Source organism: Lates calcarifer, linkage group LG9, assembly GCF_001640805.2.
Source record: "Lates calcarifer isolate ASB-BC8 linkage group LG9, TLL_Latcal_v3, whole genome shotgun sequence".
Classification (NCBI taxonomy): Eukaryota; Metazoa; Chordata; class Actinopteri; family Centropomidae; genus Lates; species Lates calcarifer.
This window is the reverse complement of record NC_066841.1, coordinates 3,580,226-3,599,387: the sequence shown is the minus strand read 5'-3', so window position 1 is coordinate 3,599,387 and position 19,162 is coordinate 3,580,226. Positions and strand designations below refer to the sequence as shown.

Here is a 19,162-nt window from a genome sequence, read left to right as displayed (position 1 = left end):
GAAATCCACAGATCATATTAGTTGTACAGATGCTGTTGTAGCTGCAATGCTCTTACTGGCACTACTAATATAGTATCATAGTGTAAGTGTTCATCGTAAGCGTTAATGGTGGAAACTGTCCTCACAAAAAAAATGACTTTGGTCATTCTGGTCTTTAGTTTAAATGCTTTTAAATGAGCTATACTTATATTTCCTTCTTGATTATCTGCTAATCTTTAAGTTGTACTGTGAAGAGAGAAAACATAGAAAATAACAGAAAGAACTGAGAGGGTTTCTAGTAGTTTTACTTGTGACTAAAACACCAGAGTGTGCAGTTGCATGCTAGATTCTTTTAACCATGAGGACACGCTTGACCAAGCAGTTCAAATTACATAATTCCACCAGATCTTATCCATACAATTGAGAGGCACTGATAAACAACCTATTTTTCTTATTAGGTACATACCAATCTGTTGGTTTGGTGAGTAAATGGATTCAGCAACCTCTGTGTAGTGGGAATACTGCAACACTTATTAATGTATATGTATATTCCTGCAGAATTACTCAGGTAGAAGTTCCCCAGATACAATCTAATCTAGGTTCTTCTGTCTGAAAAGGGCACCTTTGACAAAAAGGCCACTGCTGTGCACACCAGTGCTTGTGTTAAAAGGCTAACAGTTTTAAAGCCGCATCTATAATTTACTTTTAAACCCTCTTTGGACCCCAGCCTGGAGGAAATGTATTTCTTGTATTCTCAAAAATACCCCCAACCTCCATCTTAACTCACTCTAATCTCTCTTACGGTGTTTCTACGTGGCGTCAGGCGAAGACTGTCCAACAGAGCCTCCTTAATGAAAAGTGAGCTCTCTCTTTCACCTTCCTACCCTCACTCTCACCTCCCCTTTTCCCCTTCCATCAGCTGCTGTCTCTTCCAACTTTCTTCCTCTTATTTCTCCATTCCAGCACACTCCCTCTTGCTTTACAAAGTCACAGTCAAAGTCAACAGTAAAGGCAATGGAAGTACACTGTGTGATGAGTGAGTTAAGGACACTTCATGGTATAGGGTAATAACAAGCCTGGTTTTGCTGATGGGGTGTGTTTGAAAGCCTTGGGGGAATTATAGGGGCTATTTGTAAGAGCAAGAGCCTCAGCCATTGTTCTGTTTACAATTCACGAGGTTAGAGTACGCCCTCCTAGCAACACTACGTCTTCGGGGCAGACTGGACGCTACACTGAGTCATTATCGGAAAGTGACGAGACTAGACTGGTAAGTGAAGCTGTTAATGCTACTGTTGGCTGTTTAGACTTATTTTTTATGTGCTGATGATTTTAGATTTTTATTTTGAATTGTGATCACTGTGCTCGTTATTCAAACATTTAAAAAGTTGGAACCAACAAATGTTTGACCTCTTTGCTTGATAAACAACTTAAATAAACACATATGTGCTGTGCTGTGTTCAGTGCTGGAACAATTTCTGTGTTTTTTTATTTTGCTTGATCAGGTTTTTTGATTGAATGAAACTTCAATTTGGGTTATATTTAATAAAAATAACATTTAAAAAATAAGGTATGTTAAGTGATACTGTGAGAATATGGGAGGTTTTCTTAGCCAAGACTTCAAAATGTGTGTTGGACAGGTAAAAGGTAAGACTTGACAGATACTGCTCAAACAGCGGTGTCAACGACCGCTGCATCACTGCAACTCTTAAATACCATTTTCCAGGCCAAAGGTGGTGTTAACAGACAATCCGACATACAGATAGATAATTATATCCCAAGAGAAAAGACTCATCACGCTGAAACATACACACACAAAAAGCAAATTACTCACCTTTCCTGGTGCAGAAGCTCCTTGGTCTAATGAGAAGCTGCACAGAAGCAGAGGAAGAAGACAAATTAATCACTGAAGGACAGCGAAGTCCTCATTCATATATGCACATATAAATAATAATGTCACTGGTCTATTGATTAAAATGTAATCACTATTATGGAAAGACAAAGAACTAGCACAGCTGGATGAAAAAATATAAAGGTAATAAAATTATTAAAATGTAAACTCTGTAATAATACATAACCTGACTACAAACTGCAGCTTCATTATTATACTGTGTTAATGATAGATATGCTTTTCTATTATTTACAACCTGCATCTGACCTGTGACATCATGTTTTTTTAGTGCCGAGTAAGGGATAATTTATTGGACTGAAGGTATCTTTACACTGCTTTTACATACACTCATACACACATGCACAATGTGAAGTTATTTATATTTTGATTTTTTTTTTTTTATATATCTTGGAGCTAGGAATGGAAAAGAGGATTTGAAATATCTTGACTGACAGCTTTTCATCTTTTTGAATATATTTCTCATTTATCACAGGCTGATAAATGCAGAGTAGCACAGATTTTTAAATCTCTCGTCATGGCTCCCATGTTCCTTAGAGAGAATGCTGAGCAGAAAAGGCATTTTTACAGGAAACGTTAAATGTGCATGTCCTCCAGTCAGGCTTTTCAATAAAATTAAAGTGCAGACATTGAAATGCATGTCACAGACACACACCAATACACTCACTCTCTCTCTGAGTACAGTATTTTGAAAAGTGTGTAATTTTTTCAGCACCAGTCTTTACATCCTCAAGTGCCCACGAAGTAATAGGCTCTAAATCCACGAGTAAACGTGACAACTCAAAGTGCTGCCCTCAGGGCCAGAAATAATGAAAATATATAATTAAACCAGAGTTCGAAGAATACTGCAATCCCACCTGCAACGGCACATTAAACTCAGCGTGGAGACCTGTTTTGGGATTCAAATTCAATTAGCCCAGTTGACTTCTGAGACCAAAACAGCCAGTTATTCTCTTTTCTTACTGATTTTTAAAATGTCTCCTCCCTGGCCGCTCCTCCCTGTACTGTCAGATAATTGGCACTTTTTAAGGATTAGATGCTAAACCAAATACTGTGAATGTGCGCAGCACTATAATCTCACTGAAATATATGCAAATTAAAATATGCAACATGGCAACCCAGGCAGTACAGAACAAATTCTTCAGTAAAACTTTATTCCTAGCTGCAACATTACCCAAAGTTTCAACTCTTAACTTAATTACCTGCTCTTGGCACAATTTTTCTTATTCAAAACTGTGAAAAAATGTGAAATAAATCCATAAATAATGAAAATTTATTCATGGAGTTTCTCTAAGTTTATGTATGCAACATAGTAAAGACAAAAAATGATTAGTAAAACAGAGAATACATTTTTTTTTCCTGCCCTCTGGTGAGTATTTTATATCATTACTTAAAATTTGATGAAAAGTGAAACAGTTTCTGAAGCTAGAGACAAGCTAAAGACACAAAATTCTTAATAACACATTGTTTCAAGCACCTAGTCTTTCAAGGAGGCAACTGTTTTACTTGCATTTTCCAATTCTTCCTTTTTAAATTATTAAAATTTTCAAATTAAACTTCAATACTCTGTAGGAATTATGTAAATGTATTCATGACATTCACGTAAATTCATTCATAGTTTTGAATGACATTTTAACTCCAGATGAAACAAACAAAAAAAAAAACCATGCTGTTGTTTCAGGTATGTCTTATTAGTTTTTGTGCAGAGACACCAGAGTGGAAAAAAAGAGTACACACAGAGAACAACATCTGTCTCAACTGTGCTGCCTCTGCAAGAAACACTGTAATAACCATTGCGAGACGTCTCTGGGGGGGGGAATTTGACAGAAATTAATTGTCGATGTAAACGTTAAATGCATTTTAAAGCTGTGTTTGTTTTGGAGAATTACAAGTTCTGACTTGTTGGGCTGTCGTGTTGGGTGTTACGGAGTTGATGAGAAAATTAGTCTGGCATTTACATCAGACTTTAATTTGGTTGTTGGGGATCACATTTATTCCAGGTCATGAGCTGCAGATGAGTCGCTCAGGTGTGGCATTTTTAGAGGAGCTCTGGCATTTTTCAAACAAAGCTGCATGTTTTTTTTTTCCGCAAACGGTTGTGAGTGAGAGTCCCGCCATCACCGAGACAGACGTCTGATCACAACAGTCCGGTAAAGACTGTGGAGTCTACTTTACTCTAAGGCAGGGGGGATGTTTTTCAGTCTTTTTCCTGCTGGACTGTAAACAGGAAAAAGATAAGCTTTTCATCAGTGAAACTATCGTAGTTTCAAATTTGTTTTAAATAATCAGGAAAGAATAAAATCTTCTGTGATGTCTTCAGTGATCTGTGGTTTTAAATCCAAGCTAGCAGCCCATACACTGTGAAAATAAAATGTGAAACTTCCCTCTGTTGTGTTAACAATGTGACAGTTCTTGATAGTTCCTTACTCGTTGGTAAATCCCTTAACATCTGAAAGTCTCTGTGCTACGTGCAAAGAGACAGGCTTAGTAAATGACAGAGTTACTAACCTGACGAAAATGATCTGTGTTGAAAAGCCTAACAAACAGTTAAAAGAATGACTCAGGTAAATGAATTTACATTGACAGGTTATTGTCTTGCTCATATGCAGTTGTTTTAATCATCTTATGTGTGGCAAATGATACAATAGAATTATTTTGTATTACAAAGGTTTCAGAGATGATTCTGATCTCTGATTTACAGCCCAAAATGAAATGTTCTGGACAAGACCTGACTTAAAGGATTACTTCATCATAAGAAATATGCTTATTTGCTTTTTTGCTGACAGTTAGATGAGAAGATCGATACCACTCTAATGTCTGTGGCCTTAACAGAATCTGGAAACAGGGGGAGTCTTGTCATCATTGTGAAGCTGCCAATTTCACACTTTGGATTCTGCACAGATTAAACAAAAGAAATTTAATGTGTTAAATATTAAGCGTCAGAGGTGCTGGGAGGTGGATTTTGTTAGCACTGGACAAAGCTGGGCTAGCTTTCAGTCTTGTGCTAAACTAAGCTAACCATCTCCTGGCTGTAGCTTCATATTCAATGGACAGACACAAGAGTGGTATCAATCTACTTGTCTAACTCCGGGCAAGAAAGCAAATTAGAGTTCTGTCCTAAAATGGCAAACTATTCCTTTAAATTTCCTCTGGCTTGAACTGTGTTAGGGTTGATATTATCAGTTAACTTGTTTTTATCTCTCACAAGAGAGCATTTTGAAAAACAAAAACCATTTTATTTTTACTACCACTGTGTTATTTTATTACCTTCATTTTGTTTTATGTGCTTTAATGTGTTTTTTTCTCTGTGGGTGGCTGAGTTCAAGAGGAAACTGAAGTTTATTTATTATTTTAACAGGATTTATCTTCATTCATTCAGTTATTCATCATTCATTCAGCACTGAATTTCTGTGTTGACGATGATTAATAATTCACCTGAATGAACCAACATTTTCCACTTGATGTTTTAATTTCTCAAAATGTAACTTTGTTGCTTGTTACCTTAGAAATTAATACAACGTAAAAACGGATTAGTGAGTGGAACTCTTGAATCACATTTTCTAAGCGGGTTTAGAAACTCACCCTGCCACGCTGCTGTTGGCAGAGCTCTCTGCGATCTGCGAGCTGGCAATCCACTTGGTCTCACCCACCACCGTCCTGGCATGCGGCAGGCGGCCCACGTCTTTCACCGTCATCATCAGGTGCCGCGACGACTTCAGGACCCTGACGGCTTCATCGTGCGGGATGCTCAGGAAGCTGCGGCCGTTCACCTCCAAGATCTGGTCGCCAACCTGCACGGACGGGAGGGAAGAGAGAGGCGTGGCGGGAGGGGCTGAGCAAGGCGGCGAGGATGGACCAGGTAGAGACTGTCACATGCACAGGTTCATAGATCAAGGGTCAGAGAGAGGTGATGTAAAAGATGGAGGTGGTGGAGGTGTGTAAAATGTTTAATGGATCAGAGTGGGATAATAAGGCTGTAGGTTTCTTGTTAAAAGTTGTGGCTCTCTCAGGTTAGGCAGCGAACAGAAATAATTACACAAAGATAAAAGTATTCTCTTCTCGCTGACAGGTTCAAGACCAGACCTGTTAAATATGTGATTGAAAACGCTCATATGTAATTTCACATTCTATCAAGGGGCTGAGCCTGGAGGCAGTGGCAGAAGGAGTATAATCATGTCCATACTAATGGTTGAGGTCAACTCACTGAGGTGTATCAGAGATCCTCATCTGTGCGAAAGCAAAAGCACCATCTCAGCCTCACACTGCTCGTTTCTGGCGCTCTGAATCTGTACATCTGCCTCGCTTGGCTTAATCTCTGCAGTATCAGTTGTGACTCAGATGCAATCTGTCCATAATATTATCTCTGTGATAGAGGTGTGCACCACTGCAAATGTTTCTGTAAACATGGAAAAATTTCTGAGCATGTTCTCCACGTTTGTCATATATAATATCATATAATAATAATATCATCACCTTACATAAATATTGTGTAAACTGCAATATAAGTGCAAATAATTCTTTCATTTCAACATCTTATATTAAGTGACCATTAGTATGAAAGTCACAGTGCAGAAACTGTGGTAACAAATCATCCTGTGTCCAAATGTAAAGAAAGATTGTGGGTTAAGAAATTAACGTCAGGTAGTTTGGTCATCCTCGTGCCTTACACTGACTATTAACTTTATCTGTCACTATAATAGTGTCATAAATTAGCTACAGGGGATGAGCTCGCCACTCCCACTTTACAAAACAGCAAAGAGTCACTGGTCTTGTAAATTACATTGTTTGGCATTTAGACTTGATGTAGTGCTTAGCATTTTACAAAATTCCCCAAATGTCACTTTCTGCCTTTTTGTTTTATTCCCATTTTACTCTGGTCAACCAACCGAGCCTCATAGTCATTTCAATGTTCTCTCTGAGCTGCAGCAAATGCAAACTAGAGATTAAAGACATTCAGAATCTCATACGTTTTAGTTTTTTGGGTGTTTTCCAACAAGTGGAGGTGACCCAACAGCAAATCTGTCACTGCTAATGCACAGCAGCACCTCTACAGCACAGGGGTAGCTGAGGACACCCTCCATATAAACTGCCGCCTTCATCAGCCCCTACAATGGCACAATGTGTATTAATTTGTAGTATGGCCATTTGATTGCAAATAAGGGACACATAATCAAAACTGTAGTTACAAATGCAATCAATCAATCAACCCTAACAAGCGCCACTGCAGTGAGGACACACGTCTGCCACAGCAAACACTTCTTATTCATGCTGTCAGGCTGAGCTGAATCCTCAGGGATGAGACACAGATTTTAAGACAGATTACAAGCTGTTTGTTCCAGCTGTTTGCTTTACAAAAAAGAGTCAATAATGTGTTTCTTATGGACTTTTCACAGTATTTGACAAACTCAAAGCTTAGTTTACTTTAGTGTGAGTTCCACTTGGTTTATCTCAGTTTCATTGGGCACTGACAAAGCTAGAGAACAAACATGGCTGTGAAATGTACACAAAAGAAGCACAGACAAACACAACAGTCATTATCCTCTCTCTAGTATCTCTGTCAATTGAAGAAAAATGAAACTCAGACTTCAGAGTGGTCGTGAGTGGTAAAAAAAATCAGATGTTTCAGTGTTTTCGGAGCCGTAGCCATTATTCTACACTAGTTTTTGGCAAAATGGGTCCCATTTTATAGATCTCATTTTCTACAGTTGTGTGACACTTCACTTCAGTGATAAATGTCCAAAAGCTAAATTTTCTGCTCACTATTGCGTATACTACTGAGCGTCTATTATATACAGGGCAGTGAAAGAGTGCACGAGGGAGTGACACAGCCCATGACCCAAGTCAGCAGCTGGCAAGAGGGTCCCTGTACCTCCAGCAGAGATGGCAGAACCAGAGGCACTCCATCAATCAAACCTTTATGGAATAGTGGCTACTGAAGCCTCTCCTAAGTAAAAAGCAACAGTACAACCGTGTATTTAGAGTTTGCCAAAAGCAGCAGGGTCAGGGAAACTGTCAGATTTGATGGAACGATAACTGCAGCTAAATACTGACAGGTCACAGAAGGGCACCTGCTAACATCCTCAGATGGGGGTGAAGGTTCACCTTTCAGTGACAAAGACGTGAGGTACACAGTCGAGAAAATGCTGGTGTGGCCTTGGGATATATCTCTACTGCATGTGTCCTTGAATGGCCCACCAAAAGTCCAGGTGTCCAGGTGCATAAGGTTTGTAAAGAGTTACCAGAGAGGACTTGGGTCAGTAACTGCTGATGGTCTCACTGTAACACTATCATATCTTACTGGGACACTTTAATGTAACAGAGCCATTGTTAGAAACTGTGCCTTTCCTCCTATGACAAGTCAAAACAAGGTATTTACATCTGTTTGTATGTTCAGCCCAGATAACATTTTGGCCTGCGCTGCTGTTATCAGCCCTGTACTTCGCACCACCGCAGTGTGTCAGCAGCAGTTAAGTCGAGTCAGATTACTGCACCTATTGTATTTGACAAATGAATGGAACTTTGATTCTGACTCTAATTACGCGCTGATTGAGTTTTATGACCCTGCACGCCTCATTCAAAACCACACTGTTAATTACAGAGGAACGGAACAGAGAACGCCAATATACAGCATTAATCTTGTTCTAAATTTCATTATTATTCTAATGGTTCAGGATGGATTATTCAATATTTGGAATGTGAACTCCTTCACAAGTTATTTGTCGTGTTCTCTTCCATAGGAACAAGAAAAAAATAAAGCAAAAACAACCACATTGTGTAAATAAAGACAGTAGATATCTGCACACACTCACTCATGTGGTTAAAGTTGAGTCACTTGACTGTGCTGCTGCATCTCCTACCGCCATCACATCGCCACTAACATCTTTCCTTCCCTCTCACTCACTCTCTCTCTCTCTCCATCTCTTTCTCTCTTCTCATTATTCTGCTCCTCTGTGCTCTCCTCCTCTCCCTCATTATACTTCTATTTGAGAGTAGATGGGCCCTGTCCTGAGTCACAAGCACTTCATTTTTCATGATCAATCTCTGCACCACACCAGAGGCGCAGTCGCAGCGCTGCATTGTGGGCAATTAAACAACAACCAATAGCAATGATGTTTACGATTAAAGTGCTAATCAATGGTGCTATGTAACAATAACACATTCTTCATACAGAGAGGAAAACAACTCAGGCGGCAGAGTGTAGTTCGATTGGCCGTGGTGACACGCCTCACAAAGTTTTACAAAAACTCTCCCAATTATAAACTCTGCGTGTCCAAACTGATTCTCCCTGCAGCTGTGAACACACATCTGGATGTGACAGAGGATTCACCAGGACCACGCAGGAGAAAAAAATCTTATTGTTAGAAAATCACATAAAAAGTCCAAAAATAATGTAATGCCATGTATTCTCTGTGAGTCACACCGTTGCATCATACATTCCCACTAGAGTAACAAATGTTTATTACTCCGCAGCTGAAAATAACTCCCAGCACATGTACTGCTATTTGAATAGTGTTTGCTACAGACTACAGTACCCAGTTGTTTTAGGAAATTAATTAGCCTTTTTTTAAACAAGGAGACTATCATCTTGTTTTTAAAGATTTACATCTGTACCAGCATCCAGGGGTTAAATACAAAGTCAGAATTCATTTCAGGCTAATGTTTTGAGACTGAGCTAACATCCACAGTCACATACTGACTCTCATTCATCAGAGGGGGCAGTGACTGACTGACTCAAGCAGCTTCACTAGAGAGAGCAACACTTTAATCAGCCAGCAGATAAGTCTATAAGCTCTACAACATAATCCACAATAATAATACTAATAAGTTTGCTAATTCTGAAGTTACAGAGTGACTAAAAAAAAAGTAATCATCAAGTGACTAGTAAAAAGATTAAGCCAAAAAACTACAGAACCACTAACAATTATTGTCTCTCTCCACTGTGCTGCCTTACAAATAATCCTTAAAAGAAAAGGATTCTCTCCATTTGTAGACAGATTTAAATGCAAATTAAAGTGCATCACTTGGCAAGTGGTAAGTGATGAATCATATCCCCTGCCTTCTTCTGCTCAGACTAATTGCGCCTAAAAAATCTATTCTGGCTCCTTCCTCCGCTCGCTTTTCTTTGTGCCTTCACAAGATGACTTTGTGATCGCAGTGACATGGTGGTCCTGATGCCTGTTCTCCTTAACAATGATTCACTTTGTACAGAATTACAGATTTTTCTCTAATTCTTTTTTTAAATAATGGTATAGTCTATAACTTAACCACTGTACTCCTGCAGCAAGAATGAACAGAGAGACCTGTTTATTAGGATTAGTCATCTCAGTATTTGGAATTTTTTCTATGTAGTGAAACAACACAACAACATAGGTTTTGTTTTCAATAGAAAAAGCCAACCAAACTTTCTAAATGGTGGAATACTGAGAGCAACCCCCACTGATAACTGTGCAGATTCTTGTGTTCGTATATGTGAAGTACTATCATGTTTTGATCTGTATTCCATAAAAGAAGACCCTACAGTACAGCCATGTGTTTATGCATCCACAACAGTATTTTATAAATGTCAAAAAGGATCTCAGACGGTGCAAATGTGGACTGTGACGTCTGTTTGAAACACTGCCGCAGAGCAGTGACAGCAGACAGTCGAGATGAGCAGACAGACTGTTACACTCCCTTTGAATTGTCTCACTTGAGCCATTTGATCAGGACAATTGTCAAAGATTCCTCTGACATTATCAGCGCTGTGTGATGAACAGTCTGGGTCAGACGGCTCAGGGTTGAATGGTGGTGAACACACAGAGGGGAGATAGAGGGATAAAGTGTCAGCTCCATACCACTGATCCCTAAAGCTACATTAAGAACAGTGAATTGGTTTTATCTGGCCTTTTGGAGCCTCGTTCACCTAAATGCTTCCTTTTCTAGCATTCCATCTCTTTGTCCTGGAGAGTGTTGTATTCAGACATATCCAGACTCCAGATCCAGAAAAAAATCATGGCAATGCAATCAACCTCTGTACAATACCTGGCAAAATGCTTAGTTTGTTAATGATAAACAGTTTTCAAGCAGGAAAGAAACCTTTAACTCTTGTTTTTAGCATAAAAAGCTGTTTTAATCAGACACAAGCCATCTATTTGGAGTAATCCAGAGAACTTTGCAGAGTAAAACCCTGAAACTCCTCCAATATACAACACTGCCTAATTTCTGGCTCTTAATCAGCAGAGTTATCCAGATCACTCATTAAACCTGCCTCCTGGAACAGACCAATGAAGTCTGACTACTTATTAGTTTGAAGCCAGACTCTGTCGTTGTCGATTCAGTCCTAGGGGTGAAAACTGCGACCACTGCTAAGGAGAAAAAGTGTGCTTGATCACACAGCAAAGCTAGTGAAGAGCGCTGCAGTGGGTGCTTATGGATATTTCAAGCATAAAGCGACATAAACAAAAACATCTATTAAAAGGGTTGAATTTGGTTAAAATTCTGCAGTATTACCAGCTGTATCCTTAGCAGTCTAGAGGAGAAGTTGTGCATCAAACTTTAGTTTCGCCAAAAGCTGTCTCTGGCAGGAAAGCACTTTTTTGCTACTGAAGTTAGCATGCTAACCTGCTAGCCCCCGTTCATCACTGTAGCTTCCAGTCTGCCCTCAGTCCAACATGAGAGGATGAAGATGTAGCGGTGTCCAGAGGGCGTATTCTAACCTGGTAACAATGGTACGTAAACAGCTGTTCATGCTAATGCTGGCTGTGTAGTGATAGCAAAAACGTACATATAGCATCTTTAAGTTTAACCTAAATGACTAAAAAACTTTCACCTTTAATCCATACATCTAGGTACCTCAGACTGTGTTTAGGAGCTTTGTTCTGGATGCTTCCTCAACACAGTCAGGGACATTCTCACAATAATAAAACTGTGGTCAAATGTGTCTCTAACCAGCTGAGAATCTGTCTCGAGTGATGATACTGTATCTCAATCACAGTAGTTCGATCATCATAGACACTTTTTTTTTCCTAGAGGAAGTGAGAATCAGTGTGTGGGCTGCCTGTCTCCAGTACATGCCTCTCATACTTCAGCTCTCCTGACATTTCCTCCTCCTTGCTCCTGTCTCCTGGCAGAGTGAGGAGAACAGTGGAGAGATTAGATATCGACTAGTATGCATCCGTCCAAATCCTTTATACCTTTGTCTTCTTAAATGGGCAGAATTTGTAATAGATTAGAGTTTTAGATGAACTGTAGCTTCTCCCAGAACGAGAGGGGATGAATACGTGGAGTTTGCCAAAGTCCAGACAACACATTTATCTTCAGTTTGAGACCTTCCCTGGAAATGATTAAACTTTAATTGGACCCCTTGGCTCCTGTACCTTTCTGTGTATCGCTCGTTATAATCTGTGCAGCTTTTAACAAGTCATTTCTTGATTTATTTTACTATTTTAGCAGTCTGCTGTGCCTTTCATTAAATATGATTCTCCCCCTCCTGTTATCCCTTCTTCGTGTTTAATTTCTCCTCTCTACTCGGTTTCCTCTTTCCGTCCTCCTTTGTCTTTCCTTCCTCCTCACCCTCTATATCTCCCTCACACTCTCTTCCCTTCCACAATTTTTTTCCTTCCTCTAATTATATCTCTTCAGCTTTGTCCTTTCTATGCCCAGCTCCCACTGCAGCTATTGACTATCAGGGTCAATCTGATAACTTACTAAATTCATGAACTCTAACCATGCAGCCTTTTTGCATTGTGTCACATCTGAATAAAGCAGGCAAGGCTCACAAATCACAGAGATACTGTTGTCAGTGGCTCAGTTCATCCTCATACACCAGAATGAGAGCTGATATTGATTGTTTTCTGGTGTACGGATTCACAGCAATGAACTATGATACTTTACTCAAAAGGTCACCACATTTTTTCCAGCTGACAGAAACACTCCAGAAAGCAGATAATTGTAACATAGTGGAGGACTCTTAAGTCACATTGTATTCTTATAACTTTTATTTATTAGAAATAAATATGAAATATGCAGAAATAAATAAATAAGAGCTACATGTGTCAGTTTTTGTCTTTGCACCAAATAAACAAAGAAATGTAATCTTGTAACCTTGTCCCATAGTATCGTACTTTCAGAGGTATATACGCTTACACACTATACCACCATCCTTGCAGATGTGCATAATGCACACTTACATTAACTGGGCATGATCTTCAGCAAAAACAATAAAGTAGAATTATAACTGAATTTGTCCTGAAACCACAAAACCAATCACTACAAGTATACCTCTCAACGTAAACACAGGAAGCTTTAAATCTTTAAATTTAACAACCAGTGTCCTTATGACTGATATAAGACCACACTGAAGAGCAGTAGTAACATTTAAGGTGCTTTGCTCTATACATATATTTAACCTAAATGTCAATATGAAACATTAAGGAGGCTTTTAGGGAAGCCGACTGGCGAGTTATGTTCACTAGACATCAGTGATAACTGTTAAATGTTTGTATTGAAGTCTTTGTGTATGCTTTTGTACACAGGGAAATAAAATACTGACAATATATACATTTATACACTGATAAATCTCTTTGGAAAACCTTTCACCACTGCTCCTCTTTAAAAACAAGCTGATCTGCGAAGCAGGAAGAACATCTTAATGATGCAACTCTGACAGCAGTGAAGCGAGACACACTGAGTGAAATCTGAGTGTGTAAGCCTGACTGACTGATCCTGCATGAGCATACTAATGACTCACACATCCAGACTGCTTCAAATAATCCCTATGCCACACACTGATGTGTTAAACTGCATCATATGGAGTGGCCCAAAGCTAAGATTGGTGTGAAGAGCCAGACCGTGTGCATCAGACCAGCAGGGAACTCTTTCTGCTGCTTGTCACCGGGTCTTAACAAAGAGTTCAAGCTGGTAGGAGGATGGTGGCTCACAAAAACAGATCCATTAAATGAGCCTCAGTCTGTGGAGCCTCTTGTAGAGTTTGGAAAAGAGCTACTCAGAAATGTTTGGATAACATCTGCTCTGAAACAGTGCTCTTCTGGTGAGCCTGCTGATGTAACACAGGAACACAGAAAATCCTCACATCTCACTTTCACTGGAAACAGGGACATTAATGTTTGACAAACTGCTTAAACGAGTAATTGATTATTGAACTGAAACGTTTTCATTACCACTTATAACTATTAAACAGCACCTAGTGAAATAACCTTTAATATTGAGCTAATTATTTTCTCAGATGTTCACTCAGTAGTCTGCATGTTAAATGCTCCATGTTTCCTTTGACCAACCATGTAAGTTCAACTTTATAGAGGTCTGTGGCGACTTCCTGAACTGGTGTGGGTTCACTGTATGTCTAGACACCCTGAGGAAAGCAAGTGTGCGTTGGTGTATTTTTAGCCATGTTAGCAGCATGGCTCCAGGTAAAGGCCTGTCCACCACTTTGGACCAGTTTGAAATATCTCAAGAGCTATTACATGAATTGCCATGAAATTTTGTACACACATTTCATAGTTTACAGAGGCTGATTCCTACTGACTTTGGTGATGCCCTGACTGTTCCTCAGATTTTCATGGTCCCCAAGATATGAACTGTAATAACTTTGATCCTGAACATAATCTTTTTAAAATGTAAATTGTTCCATATTCTTGTTTACGATCTAATACTTCTTAAAAAACATGTTAGTATGTTGATGTCAGCATTGAGCTCAAAGTAACAACCTCACTGAGCTGCTAGCATGACTGTAGACTCTTAGTCTTGTTATGATAGATGGAATTAGATTTTATGCAAAACTCTACCCATTTATTTAAAATTCCAAATGTCAAAATGATTTACTGTGAATCAGATAAATCACTGAACTAATTATTTCAGAGACAGAAAGCTTAGCTTTAGTTTTCACAGTTCCTCTGAACATTTAGTTCTGTTTAAACTGAAGTGTCTGCAGATTTAATTAATTTAATTTAATTTTATAATCGTGTTCATGGCAATTGGAACTGAGACTAAGATTTACATCACTGTTTTTAAAAAATTAGAAAATGAAAGCTGTCCCCTGGTGAATTTAAAGATAGTGTGTATGATTTTGAATGTTTCACAGGAAGGTCAGTACATAAACAAGACTAAGACTTCATTTGCATATAAGACAAAATATTTTAAAAACAGAACTCAACACTATATAAGGGCTTTGAAATCAGATAACATGCCTTACAGACACCCAGTTATACAGCCTGCAGATCATATATCTTTTCTCTTTGGTTGTTCATGGAGACCTGACAGCCTGCTCTCTCAAAAGTTTCCTGAAATGAGCACAAAGCCTTAGAGAAATACATTTCCTTGCTAGAAAGTATTTCAGAGAGGAGACAGGTCTAGAAACAGTGGTTTGACATTAAAATAGAGCAGTGAGCGAGGAGGTTTTGGCCTTCAGCTCTGACAACTCTCAACTGTCATCTTGTTTAAACAAGTTCATGACTCTGAATGAAGTCTTATTTTTAGCATAATTTTTCATTTTTTAACGCATGACTAAAACCTTAGACCCCAAACCAAATTCTTAATGAGAGTTTTAGGAGTTTAGACCTCATGTAATACGATCACAGACGAGTATGCTGATCACCTACTTTGACCAATAATCCTGTTAAACATTTAAGGGGATTCAGTTCTTGGTTCATTGGAAGCTGTGGCAAAGAAAGTCATGACATCATTTTAATTTCTGAGGGTTGTTTTCCTTCCACTGGCTACAGGCCCTGTAAATCTTTAGAGAACAACAAACCTCTCCAGGATTATAAAGAGGGAAAACAGCTGACAGAACATTTTTCTGTATTTGGTTGAAAAGCAACAATAGACATACAAACAGCAAAATTAAAGACACAGCATCGGTGCAACACAATATTTATGGATAAAAGAATAATGTCCATGTTAGACCGTCTGTGTCTTATAGGTCTTAGTGTCTTATACGCAGGACAAATTACACATGAGATCTGTAGGCTGCTTTCTGTCAGAGCCTCTGGGTGATTTACTGAATCACAGTGTTTACCTCCCAAATCGTCTGTTCGTTCAAGTAAACCAGCGGTAAACTTTCATTATCTGTTCACTATTCTGCTCTACTCTTGTTTCATACAATGGTTTCAACAAAAGGCCAGTGTGTACGACAAAGGTTCTTTACGATCCAGTGAACAGTGCGCTCAGTGCTGCTGAGAGCTCAGTTCAGTCACACTCGCTGCTCAGTCTGACAAACTACCGTACCCAGAACAACCCAAGGTTTCTCTTTCTAAGAATGAGCTATAACACAGTGGAGTGATAGAGACAAATGTGGGTCAGCTATAACCAATCAGTCTAATCTCATTTCATAAGAAATATGAGCTTTCTGGAAACATCTGTTGAGGTTAATTCAGGCCCTGAAAATCAATTTTCTTAATCAGCTTCTTAGGAGAAGTGATGGTGTTCCACATGAACGCACCACTGTCTGTCAAAAGTTCTTTTTTTAAGTGACAAAATCACCAGACACATACAGTTATAGACAATTGCTGTGCTGTGATTCAGGCTGTATTAACTTGTTAAATGACTCACTCAGTGTAGCTAAAGGTTTGTCCAAAAACTTTTCAGAAAAAAATTGCTAAAGGAGTCTGACATTCAGGCTGACCAATGGTCCGATAGTTTATAAGGCTGGTCCCCCTGCTGCAGCCCAGCAAATAATAAACATATTCACACATATCCATAGCTAGGTACCTTAATCAAGCTGGTATCACTTTATTGAAAGTGCAGCAGATAGTTGATTTACAATTAAAATATGTTTTCACTGCACTCCTCTGTTTCGTCCTTTTTCATATGGATCTTGGGAACCACAAGTCAAATGCATTTCCCATGGCAAAGCACAGGAGTCCTATATTCAGTGATAAGGTCTGATAGTCCCTTTAGTGAAATATTAGCCTTGACAGGGTCCAGTAAAGGAATGCTTTCTCCTTTCATTAAATACTGGCACTGGACCAAAGTGTGCAGGGCCATCTTTTGTCCATATTTGAAATTTTGGTCTTCTCACACCTCAGCATTGTGTCATGACTGTAGTAATCTTTCCAAAAATATTCACTTGTTGTGAGAAAACTATGCACTAAAATCAAATGAATCCCCTGGAAAAGAAAACATGCATTTTCCAGTTAATGTTATTGGAAATGAGAAAGCATGCCACATTAACTGGCAAGTCTGTGGTCTGATATCGGTGAGAGGTACTCATGCATTTCAAATAAATATTTTCTCCAAGATAAACATAAAAAAACACGTGTGCACTGTCCAGAAATACCAAAAACGGTCTCAAAGGAGAAAAAAATGGAATTCAGTAAGTATTTGTTCCATCGGTGTTATTGGATATTTCAGTGTGACACATGTGCGTATATTGCAGTTCAGTTGGCAAACATGACCATCAGAATACAGTAACTAACAGTCACTTCCAGGGAAAATGTGCAGTTTGCATTTATAAACTGTACCTTCTCAAAACCCTCAGAGCCTTTTCCATTTGTCCTCTGTGCCAACTGCATGACGGAGCAGTTGCGGTGACTTTGTAGTCTGTGCCAACAGATACGAATACAATTACTAGAATTTGGCTCAGTGGGGCGATTGATAATGTGGAGAGCGCTCTGCAGGAGCCACATCACAGAGAAACAGATGGGCTGTATTCTTGCTTGCTCCCTTATCCTGACTCCTAATGTGAGACAACATCTGAGCGTGTGTTCATATCACCCAGAGCAGGTCTCAATGTGTGTGTGGTGGAGAGACAGTTCACATAAAACTTATTTGAACTGGCTTATAAGTTATGTACAGCAATGCCTCAAAGATTTCAGTGTTTTTATGATTATCCACGTTGTGCAGAAGGAGTGAATTAGGCTGTGACTTTTCACTATATTCAACTAAACCTAATCAATAGGTTGAGCAACATTTTACTCAACATTTGTAAAGAGGGTTTTCACTGTGTTGATCCTCAGTGCTCAGAACAAAAGGGTGATATAGAGTTCTTTCTGATAACACAGCAAATTTACAGTGGGTGCTAACTCCTGATCATTAAGCACACAGCGTGAAGAATGTGATGATGTAAACCAAGCTAGAAGTTCAATGAGTTATACATTTTTTGAATGGGCACCTTTCCTTTTTATTATCATACTTCTTTTAGTATTTTTCTATCGATGTTTGTGTCCTTATGGTACAGTATAGTTCACGTTGTGTCACGATTCTCCATACTGTAAATCAACTTTGTTGTCTATTCTCAGAGGGACAGAGAAATTTGACTTCACTTTATTTGTTGAGTATAAAATAGAATTAAACAAAATTAAAATGTTTCATTGCTGAGTTATAATTATGTTAAGTGCATTAAAGCAGATAAGAACCAAACAAAAACAGAGTAAAAAGCCTAAAACAGCAATAGTGAGAAGAAGAGAGAGAGAAATGAAACAGCAGAGTGGGCAAACTGGCATGGTTTTTCATGTGAAGAGCAGCAGTTATTTACTCCTCAATGGTCCCTGGCGATTTGGGAAATGAGGAAGCCCAGGTGCCTGTCAACAGGCCAGACTTTGATCAATGAGCCTCTGGGTAGCAATCACACTTTTCTGTTGTGTGTGGTCCACAGTTGGTCCATTTTGTATTTGAATTTCATGTTTATTAAAGCTGGAAACAAGGAACTGCCTCCTCTTTTCTTCCGACACAGCAGGGTCTTTCTACTGGTGCGGGCACACAGTCATATATCTATAATAAGTAGAAATAAATGGCTTGCTTTGCCTTTTAAGTGCTTTCCAGCTGTGCAGCCAGAAATAGTGTAATGTGGAGCCCATTTCCACTTCACACAGCAGAAGCACAGAAGCAGGGTATATACTGTACGTGGACCTGCAGCCTGGATGTACCTGCAAAGCACAAGGCCTTGATACTTTATACAGGCTTTGTGGTGGATCAGCAGGTTTTTATGGTGTGAAAATTAGTTTGTGAATTGTTTATTTTACAAGGACAAATACAAACACAAGGACGGTGCCTATTGCATTGTGTTTTAAATCTTTTTTAGCTAATGTCGGCTAGTTGCTAATACGTGTCCTTGGAGCAGGCAGGTGCACAAACACTTGAAGTTTGATGCTCAGCAGTGTTTGTTGTTCTTTTTACCAGGGATTTAATCAGCACTGTTTATTCTTTACCAGCCTTCAGGATCATTGCCACATACGTACGTATGTTTAGCTACCACAGCTTATATAACGTGGATGTTATTATGTACTTTGCTTTCTATTTTTACATGATATTTATCTAACATTCTCTATTATTAATAACAACCAA

At 38.9% G+C, this 19,162-nt stretch overlaps 1 protein-coding gene across 2 annotated transcripts in view; it reads right to left on the bottom strand.

Annotated features, from left to right (window-relative positions):
* The window catches only part of whrna (whirlin a), a 112,710-nt gene that overhangs the window by 31,303 nt on the left and 62,245 nt on the right, over positions 1–19,162 (bottom strand). For both annotated transcript variants that reach the window (XM_018685276.2, XM_018685278.2), the window contains 2 exons: positions 5,468–5,676; positions 1,811–1,847 (listed from right to left, as the gene is read on the bottom strand). In XM_018685276.2, coding sequence (XP_018540792.1) covers positions 1,811–1,847; positions 5,468–5,676 — 246 coding nt within the window. The remainder of the gene's footprint in view (positions 1–1,810; positions 1,848–5,467; positions 5,677–19,162) is intronic.